This window comes from Lithobates pipiens, unplaced genomic scaffold (assembly GCF_037356315.1).
Source record: "Lithobates pipiens isolate NorthernLeopardFrog02 unplaced genomic scaffold, aLitPip1_a1.2 Scaffold_22, whole genome shotgun sequence".
NCBI classification, from domain to species: domain Eukaryota; kingdom Metazoa; phylum Chordata; class Amphibia; order Anura; family Ranidae; genus Lithobates; species Lithobates pipiens.
Window position 1 is genome coordinate 36,935,317 of NW_027507784.1, and position 10,939 is coordinate 36,946,255.

At 44.5% G+C, this 10,939-nt stretch overlaps 1 protein-coding gene across 1 annotated transcript in view; it reads left to right on the top strand.

The window, feature by feature from the left end:
* Window positions 1-10,939, top strand: part of LOC143925379 (beta-2-microglobulin-like) — a 16,606-nt gene extending 5,667 nt beyond the window's left edge. The window contains exons 2-3 of the mRNA XM_077449947.1: window positions 9,146-9,420; window positions 10,859-10,939. Of these exons, the coding sequence (XP_077306073.1) occupies window positions 9,146-9,420; window positions 10,859-10,924 (341 nt within the window). The 3' untranslated portion in view covers window positions 10,925-10,939. The remainder of the gene's footprint in view (window positions 1-9,145; window positions 9,421-10,858) is intronic.

Genomic DNA, 10,939 nt, shown 5'->3' on the forward strand with positions numbered 1-10,939 from the left:
ATTTCAGTTTCGGTTCCTAGAATGTGATTTAATATCCTATTTATTTATTCACAATGTTAACCCCTTCCCCACCCCTGGGGACCGGAAGGATTGGCAAAGATTTGACCGGGGAAACATGATTGGAAGCTGGTCACATCGCCTTTCGATCTTTACCCTGCCTGCAGTGTTCTCTCAACACATAAAGATTGACCACCCAGCAACCATATGTGCCGCATGTGGACATTAAGCCCCCCCCACCCTTTTTGACATCTCACTTATGTGTTGGGTGGTCGTAAAAGGGTTAAAATACATATTTTAGTCATGAAGATTACAAAACATTCTAGATAGAGATCTATACAGATAGATATTTAGATATAGACATATATAGATATATATCTATATAGAGATCTAGATGGATAGATACAGACAGGGAAGGACTTAGGGTGGTGGGGGCCCCTGGGCTTGAGTCACTTTTGGACCCTACCTTCTATACATTACCATATTTATTGGCTTATAACATGCACCCCAAGTTTAGGAGGGAATTTTAAGGAAAAAACTTTTAGGAGGGAAGTTACATTTACGGTAAATGCCCATCAATGCAGCCTTATCAGTGTCCATCTGCAGCATTGCCCATCCATCTGCAGCCTTGTCCAGTGTCATTTGCAGCCTTGTCATTGCAGTCTTGAAGTTTAAAAATGGCGCCGCAGAGATAGAGTCCTGCGTATCTTGGCGGCTCTCGGGTACTCTTGCAGTCCCGAGCGGAATCAAGAGTAGCCGAGTGTACTCAGCGTCACGCTCTGTGTTATGTCCATCATAGAGCGGGGCTGGGCGTGACTGTGAGTGGAGCCGAGCCAAGTACACTCGGCTATGTATCTCGGCGGGGCCCCCTATTGGGTGGGGCCCATGGGCTTGAGCCCAGTCAAGCCCAATGGTAAGTCCAGCCCTGGATATATATATATATATATATATATATAATTTTGAAAGCAGAGACCCTGGAGAATAAAATGGCAGCTGGTGTAAATTTTGGGTAGATGTAGACATGCATCTCTATTTTCTTTGAGGCCCGATCCATGTTTGCACTTGAGAGGCTACTGACAGTTGGTGAAGAAGCAATACGACACCTCCTCACCACCGGTTTTAACCCATTTGTTTCTGATAATCGCATATTAGCAGCGTTTCCCTATTTGCTTATATGTGTAGCATTCAGCGGGATCTCGAGTAAACTTTGCCATGTTTGCAAAGCATGTAGACGCCCCCATCCGCTGCCTCTTGCAGCTTAAGCGGGGCAGTTGGTTGGTGGCAAAAAAGCAGCTCAACCCTGTATTTTTGCTGCCCTCCAATGGCATGTCTAAGCTTCACCTTTACATCACGCATTCATTAGGATTCTGTTTCTCAAATATACATTTTCAGTAAAAAAATGCATCCAATTTTAGTGCACAGAAACACAATATAATATCCATATTTTTTTTGGAGTCTGGTGGCACTGCTGGCAATGTAATCGGTATTTCAGAGGCAGTGAAAGCCAATTCTGCAGATCTAGTTTGAACAGTTCTTCACAATGGCAGTGAATAGTGCAAACTTTTTTTTTTTTCCCTTTTAGGCAGTAAAAATAACAAACTATCAAAATGTGGATGTTTCGGTTTTAATTCTATTTTATAAAGGGAAACAACAAACACAAAACATGTCACCTAATGTAACAAAAAAAGTGTGAAGTGGATTCAACGTTTCTTAACCACTTCACCCCCCTTCATGACCAGACACTTTTTTTACGCTATCACACTGCGTTCGTTTAACTGACAACTGCTCGTGCTACGCTCTACCCAAACAAAAATTATCCTTTTTATTTTTTTTTCTCATAAATAGAACTTTCTTTCTATTTGATCACCTCTGCGGTTTTTATTGATTGCACTATAAACAAAAAATGACCAACAATTTTGAAGGAAAAAAAACAAAACACCAAACAATATTTTTTTTTACTTTATGCTATAGAACATATCCAATAAAAAATGTAAAAAATCGAATTTCTTCATAAATTTAGGCCATTGTGTATTCTGCCACATGTTTTTGGTAAAAAAAAAAAAAAATCCCAATAAGAGTATACTGATTGATTTGCGCAAAAGTTATAGTGTCTACAGACTATGGGGTTGTTGTTGTTGTTGTTGTTGTCGTCGTCAACACTTTTTGGGATCCAGTGACACCAATACAGGGATCGGTGCTAAAAAAAATTGCAATGTCACTAGACTAATGACACTGGCTGGGAAGGGGTTAACATCAGGAGTGTTCAAACTAGGAAAATACATGGATCATAGTCCCTGCTTTGCACAGACACAGGATCCATGCCTTCCCTACTGACAGAACGGCGATCTGCCTTGTTTACATAGACAGACCACCGTTCTGCCTCTCTGCTGGAGGATCAGCAATTGCCTGCAGACATTGGGGTTGATTTACTAAAGGCAAATAGACTGTGCATTTTTGAAAGTGCAGTTGCACTCTGCAAGGGCAGTTGCTCCAGAGCTTAGTAAATGATGGAGAGCTCTGCTGACTCGCATCATCCAATCACGTGCAAGGAAAATTACAAAAAAATTTTTTTTGCTTACACGTGATTGAATGATGGAAGTCAGCAGAGCTCTCCATTATTTACTAAGCTCTGGAGCAAATGCCCTTGCAGAGTGCAACTGCACTTTCAAAAGTGCACAGTCTATTTGCCTTTGGTAAATCAACCCTATTGAATCTGCGGTACCTTCCTCTGGACTCCCGGTGTGTGTGATCACAGTGGGAGTGAGCCAGGGGTGGCATACATGTGGGCCCCTACGAGCAGGGCAGCCATCAGAAATTTTTGGGCCCCTTACACAGCTTATACCTGAACCCACCGCCCCCCCCCCCCCCCCCCCCCCCCCGAGCCTGACCACCAACAAATAAGAAAGCATTCTCATTGCCACATCCGTAGTTTAAGGGGAACAAAAAAAGGAAAGGGATACTTACTAAGTCTCGCTAGGTCAGACTTTAGAGGCATACGAAACAAATAGTAAAGTATTGAAAAATAACAATGTTTATTATGAAAATACAATACATGAATAGAGCATTCAAGAGTTAAAAATCATGTATAATGATAGAGTATACAGTGAGCCCTCGTGTTTTGACACGTTTCACCATTAGGCATCTTCAGGACACAATCAAAGTATTCAAAGATGGGAGAGAACGAGTCTCACTGTCTAGAATAGAACATACTCATTAAAAAAAAAGAAATTCTGATAGTCATAACACACATATTACACATTAGAATTAAAACAGGGCTCGACAAAACCTGGGCGCCAGGTCGCATTGGCGACTAGAAATAGCGACCTCGCGCCTGGGGCAGCACAGCTGGGGGTATCCTGTCTCTGTGGACCCCCCCAGCGTGATCGCGTCAGGCCGTTCCGCCGGCGGCCGAAAATTTAGGCCGCGGCTTTGAGGCCTTCTGCGGTCCTATGATTCCTTATGGAATCTGGCGCCCTCTTGTGGTCGCCGTTGGTATGACAAACCAGCAATGCTAATGAAGATTCCTCTGCCTGTTTCATATTACCTGACTCTTCTTCCCTTTATTTAGAACCCCCTAAACATTATATATATTTTTAACACCCTAGAGAATAAAATGGTGGTTGTTGCAATACTGTCTGTCACACCGTATTTGTACAGCGGACTTACAAGCGCACTTTTGTTGGGAAAAATAATTTAGTTAATAAAAAAATAAGACAACAGTAAAGTTAGCCCAATTATTTTTTATATTGTGAAAGATAATGTTACGCCGAGTAAATTGATACCCAACATGTCACGCTTCAAAATTGCACCCACTCATGGAATGGCGACAAAATTTTACCCTTTAAAATCTCCATAGGCGACGTTTAAAAAAATTCTACAGGTTGCACGTTTTGAGTTAGAGGTCTGGGGCTAGAATTATTGCTCTCGCTCTACCGATTACGGCGCTACCTCCTATGTGTGGTTCGAACACCGATTTTATATGCGGGCAGGACAGGGCGCGTTTAAAAATTATTTTTTCTGCTTATTTTAACTTTTTTTTTTTTTTTTTTTTTTTTTTTTTTTTTTCCACTGTTCATTTAAAAAAAATGTTGTGTCACTTTTATTCCTATTACAAGGAATGTAAAAATCCCTTGTAATAGAAAAAGCATGACAGGTCCTCTTAAATATGAGATCTGGGGTCAGAGACCTCGGATCTCATATTTACACTAAAATGCAATTGAAAAAAAAATTGTCATTTGAAAAAAATAAAATAAAATGTCTCTCTAAGAGCTATGGGCAATGACTTGGAGACGGGGGATGGGGGTGGCGACGGCGCTGCTATCTTCCCCTCACTCGTCTCCATGTCAGGCCAGGGACAGGTCCAGATCGCCGTCACGGACCCGGCTCCTAACTTTTTAAGCTGGCTCCTAGATTCCAAGCAAATTTGTCAACCCCTTAGTGCTTGTCTGTTCAAAAGCAAAAAAGTCGAGGCACAGGTAGACACAGAAAACCAGTGGGGAGAGAGGAAGAAAAAAAAAAAAAACCCACCAAGATTCCCCAGGGCTTGTCTATGGGCCATCCTACTGAATCTGCACACCGGCCACCTCACCTGTATGCACTCCTGTGCATATGTCATTCCCCACACACACCTGTATATATATCAGCCCCCCTCACACACACCTGTATATATGTCAGTGCCACACACACACCTGTATATATATATCAGCCCCCCTCACACACACCTGTATATATGTCAGTGCCATGCACACACCTGTATATATGTCAGCCCCCCTCACACACACCTGTATATATGTCAGTGCCATGCACACACCTGTATATATGTCAGCCCCCCTCACACACACCTGTATATATGTCAGCCCCCCTCACACACACCTGTATATATGTCAGCCCCCCTCACACACACCTGTATATATGTCAGCCCCCCTCACACACACCTGTATATATGTCAGCCCCCCTCACACACACCTGTATATATGTCAGCCCCCCTCACACACACCTGTATATATGTCAGCCCCCCTCACACACACCAGCTTCCTACCTGGTCCCAGCTCGTTTTCACAAAGCTGACATGTTGCTGAGAAGTGCAGTACAGGCAGATCACTGCACACGAGGGGTGCACATGCACATAGTAGCCAGAGGTGGCAGTAAACAGCTTGATGTCTAAAATCAATGACATGAGAACTGCAGAAACTGTGAGATTCTGTACTGCACAGCACGGATCCCCTTCACCTTCCTGCCTTCTTCTGGCCCCGGGGCCCCTGCCTACGAGTAAGAGCCAGATCACATCTACTGTGTATATATACAGTATATCACAAAAGTGAGTACACCCCTCACATTTATGTAAATATTTTATTCTATTGTTTCATGTGACAACACTGAAGAAATGACACTTGTCTACAATGTAAAGTAGTGAGTGTACAGCTTGTATAACAGTGTAAATTTTCTGTCCCCTCAAAATAACTCAACACACAGCCAATAATGTCTAAACCCCTGGCAACAAAAGTGAGTACACCCCTAAGTGAAAATGTCCAAATTGGGCCCAATTAGCCATTTTCCATCCCAGGTGTCATGTGACTCGTTAGTGTTACAAGGTCTCAGGTGTGAATGGGGAGCAGGTGTGTTAAATTTGGTGTTATCACTCTCACTCTCTCATACTGGTCACTGGAAGTTCAACATGGCATCTCATGGCAAAGAACTCTCTGAGGGTCTGAAAAAAGAATTGTTGCTCTACATAAAGATGGCCTAGGCTATAGGAAGATTGCCAAGACCCTAAAACTGAGCTGCAGCACGGTGGCCAAGACCATACAGCGGTTTTACAGGACGGGTTCCACTCAGAACAGGCCACGTCTGAAGTTGAGGTCATGTGCTCAGCGTCATATCCAGAGGTTGTCTTTGGGAAATAGACATATGAGTGCTGCCAGCATTGCTGCAGAGGTTGAAGGGGTGGGGGGTCAGCCTGTCAGTGCTCAGACCATACGCTGCACACTGAATCAAATTGGTCTGTATGGATGTCATCCCAGAAGGAAGCCTCTTCTAAAGATGATGCACAAGAGAGACCACAAACAGTTTGCTGAAGACAAGCAGACTAAGGACATGGATTACTGGAACCATGTCCTGTGGTCTGATGAGACCAAGATATTTGGTGTCAGATGGTGTCAAGTGTGTGTGGTGGCAACCAGGTGAGGAGGACAAAGACAAGTGTGTCTTGCCTACAGTCAAGCATGGTGGTGGGAGTGTCATGGTCTGGTGCTGCATGAGTGCTGCCGGAACTGGGGAGCTACAGTTCATTGAGGGAACCATGAATGCCAACATGTACTGTGACATACTGAAGCAGAGCATGATCCCCTCCCTTCAGATACTGGGCCCCAGGGCAGTATTCCAACATAACGACCCCAAACACACCTTCAAGATGACCACTGCCTTGCTAAAGAAGCTGAGGGTAAAGGTGATGGACTGGCCAAGCATATCTCCAGACCTAAACCCTATTAAACATCTGTGGGACATCCTCAAATGGAAGGTGGAGAGCAAAGTCTCTCTCTAACATCCACCAGCTCTGTGGTGTCATCGTGGAAGAGGACTCAAGTGGGAACCTGTGAAGTTCTAGTGAACTCCATGCCCAAGAGGGTTAAGGCAGTGCTGGAAAACAATGGTGGCCATACAAAATATGGACACTTTATGCCCAATTTTGACATGTGGGGCTGTGGGATCCATTGGCTGGAATTGGGTATGGTTGAAAGCAGCCAGCACATAGATTGCACAGCCCCGTAATGCTGAGAGATCTGACACTATTATAACTGAATGTGCTGCCTAAGGCTTCAAAATGGGAGAGACTTGTGTTTGGGGGACTCGGAATGCACTTGGTCCCCTGGGGAAACAAATAAAAAGAACAAAAATCATGAGAGAAAGGAAGTGGCTGCATTCTCAATGTCACCAGTCTCTAGTAATGGATAGGCTGCATTCTTAGTGATGTCACTGATCTTTAGTGATGCATAGGATGAATTCTCAGTGATGTCGCTGGCTGCTAGTGAATGGATAGGCTGCATTCTCAGTGATGTCACCAGTCTCTAGTGAATGGATAGGCTGCATTCTCAGTGATGTCACCAGTCTCTAGTGAATGGATAGGCTGCATTCTCAGTGATGTCACCAGTCTCTAGTGAATGGATAGGCTGCATTCTCAGTGATGTTACCAGTCTCTAGTGAATGGATAGGCTGCTTTCTCAGTGATGTCACCAGTCTCTAGTGAATGGATAGGCTGCAGTGGCGGAACTACCGCCATAGCAACCCACGTGGTCGCTATGGGGCCCGAAGCCTAGTGGAACTGCTGCCGAATGGGGGCCGCTGCCGAGCGGTCCGGGGCTCGGCAATGCATTGCAAACTTCTGTCCTGCCCAGAACACCGGCGTCAGCCCCCTCCCATCGTCGTGACGTCACTCGGCCGGAGGCTCGATGGGCGGAGCGTCAATGCAGAGCTACTGCAGCCTGCATACACAGGAACCAGGCAGCACCGCCGAGGAGGAACCAGACTCACCCTCACACTCGCAAAATTTGCAGACCATTCATTGCAATCAGACAGAGGTACTGTACAAGCTAAAGTAAGCTGATGCAATGATGGGGCCAGACTGCAGTCTAAGCATTTTGAACTGTCTGAGTTTAACTGATTTTTATAATATGCAGCATGGCGGGGGGGAGGGGGGTGAATGTCCTGCACTGGTCACTGTAATTGTATTAATGTCCTGCACTGGTCACTGTAATTGTATTAATGTCCTGCACTGGTCACGGTCGAATGATTTTACTGGTTACGGTCACTGATGAATGATTTTACTGGTCACAGATGAATGATTTTACTGGTCACGGTCACTGATGAATGATTTTACTGGTTACAGTCACTGATGAATGAATTTACTGGTCACGGGCACTGATGAATGATTTTACTGGTCACTGTGGAATGATTTTACTGGTCACGGTCACTGATGAATAAATTTACTGGTCACGGGCACTGATGAATTAATGTCCTGCACTGGTCACAGTAATTGTATTAATGTCCTGCACAGCACTGGTCACAGTAATCGTATTCATGTCCTGCACTGGTCATGGTCACTGATGAATGATTTTACTGGTCACTGATGAATGATTTTACTGGTCACTGATGAATGATTTTACTGGTCACTGATGATGATTTTACTGATGAATGATTTTACTGGTCACTGATGAATGATTTTACTGATGAATGATTTTACTGGTCACTGATGAATGATTTTACTGATGAATGATTTTACTGATGAATGATTTTACTGGTCACTGATGAATGATTTTACTGGTCACGGTCGAATGATTTTACTGGTCACGGTCGAATGATTTTACTGGTCACGGTCGAATGATTTTACTGGTCACTGATGAATGATTTTACTGGTCACTGATGAATGATTTTACTGGTCACTGATGAATGATTTTACTGGTCACTGATGAATGATTTTACTGGTCACGGTCGAATGATTTTACTGGTCACGGTCGAATGATTTTACTGGTCACGGTCACTGATGAATGATTTTACTGGTCGGTCACTGATGAATGATTTTACTGGTCAGTCACTGATGAATGATTTTACTGGTCAGTCACTGATGAATTAATGTCCTGCACTGGTCACGGTCACTGATGAATGATTTTACTGGTCACGGTCACTGATGAATGATTTTACTGGTCGGTCACTGATGAATGATTTTACTGGTCACAGTCACTGATGAATGATTTTACTGGTCGGTCACTGATGAATGATTTTACTGGTCAGTCACTGATGAATAAATTTACTGGTCACGGGCACTGATGAATTAATGTCCTGCACTGGTCACGGTCACTGATGAATGATTTTACTGGTCACGGTCGAATGATTTTACTGGTTACGGTCACTGATGAATGAATTTACTGGGGGGGGGGGGGGCTGTTTGCAGGGGGGCCCCATACAACATTTTGCTAGGGGGCCCTGTGATTTCTAGTTACGCCCCTGATAGGCTGCATTCTCTGTGATGTCACTGGTGTCTAGTGAATGGATAGGCTGCATTCCCGGTCTCTAGTAAGTTAATTGTATTGTATAAGTCCTGAACATAGTAAATAAAGAGAATGTGCACTCCTTTACTATCTTTTCTCTTTTCCAGAGGCCCCACAAGTCTATGTGTATACTCGCCATCCGGTGGAATATGGGAAGAAGAATCGGCTCATGTGTCACTGCACTGGCTTCTATCCTCCCCGCATTGAGCTTGAGCTGATGGAGGGTAATAGGGAATTTCCCAACTGTGTTGAGTCTGACATGGCCTACAAGGAGGGCTGGGCCTATTACATCACCAAGCAGGTGGATTTCATACCACAGGAGGGGGTGGACTACAGCTGCAATGTCAGACACAATGAGGAGCTGTCAAGACCTACCACCTCGGTATGTTCTCTTCAGCGGGTGTCAACCTCAGTGGGGAACCTTGTATTTAATGGTCACCTCATGCCAATCATATAAACAGAATTTTGTGTATATTTACGCATTCCTTCACCCAAAATCTAGCTTTCCCAAGTTGCTACACACCAGTTGTAAGGTAAAATCAGGCCTGAGGTGGGAGTTGCTGATATGTTAGCTAGCAGGTGGGAGGAAAGATACTTAAAGGGAGAGTTCACCTTTTAAAACATTTTTTAAAAGTGAGCTAGCTCCAAGTTACTCCCCTGGACCTTGATGCACATAGATGCCGTGCTGCCCCCTACTGCCGGTGTAGCAGTCCATACACAACAATATGCAGCCACAGAGTGAGTATCCAGCATAACGCTCACAATAAGGGCTGGGCCAGTGCAGGACCTTACTGACCAACGAGAAGTGCATCTGAGACTTCTTCCGTTAAGGTGATCCAGAGGAAAGGAGCACTTGGCCACTATGACCAATGAGAGCTTGCTATTGTGAGCACTATGATGGATACTCTCTCCAGGGCAGTGTAATGCGGTGTGTGGACCACCAAACTGGCAGCACATGGCACATCACAGCCACTATGGGCAGTGAGGTCTGGAGGGGTGGCCAGGATATTTGGAACTAGTACACTTTCATTTTTCGTAAAAAGTTGAACCTCCCATTTAAGTAGCCATACAGGTGAAAGCCCAGGGTGGGCGGCATCCATATAGAGATACTGTCTAATATTATAAAAGAGCAGGCGGCGGAGCAGGGGCATCACTGAGGGTTAGGGTCCACAAGAGTATCTGCATAACTGTCCCTATTGTTTAATGTAAAGGTGACCCCCCCCAACCAGGAGGTGGCGCAGGAGCGCCACTGGGCATTAGGGATCCACAATAGTATCTGAATAACTGTCCCTATTAGTCTTTTAGTGTAATGGTGACCTCCTTGACCAGTAGGGAGGTGGTGAGAGGGGATGGGGTCAAGCTTGTCCTTTTATAGGACGATGCTGAGATTGGCACGCAACTTTAGCCGCCTTATCTTTTCACTATATATCTTGATCAGATCTTTATTTTCACTGCTTACTTTTAATTACCCAGGATTGGGCTTTGCTTTCTGTTATGAGGGACACTGGTGGGGTGAACCGGCTGCCGGTTTATGAAGACACCGGCGATACTTTCTGAGCACTTTAGCCCCTGAAATGATCCCTGGTCACCATGAATTCTCACCACTCCAGCTGCATTTTGGAGAAGGTGAACGAGAGTGAGAGCTCAGGAATATACATAGATATGATTTTGATTAGTGGCTACACCCAGCTAGGAGCTAATGATATTTGGCTGGAGACATAAACGCACAATGACCTAGGAAGACGGCTTGTTTAGACAAGTGGATTGTATAGGCTGGCTGGATGCCATGTACTTATGTTCTCTCTGTGTTCTCTTTCCAGATCCTTTGGTGTGAGATGCTGGAAAAGGTACGTAAATCTACATGTCCTTTTCTTTTTTTTTCTTAAGCAAAAATTGACTTC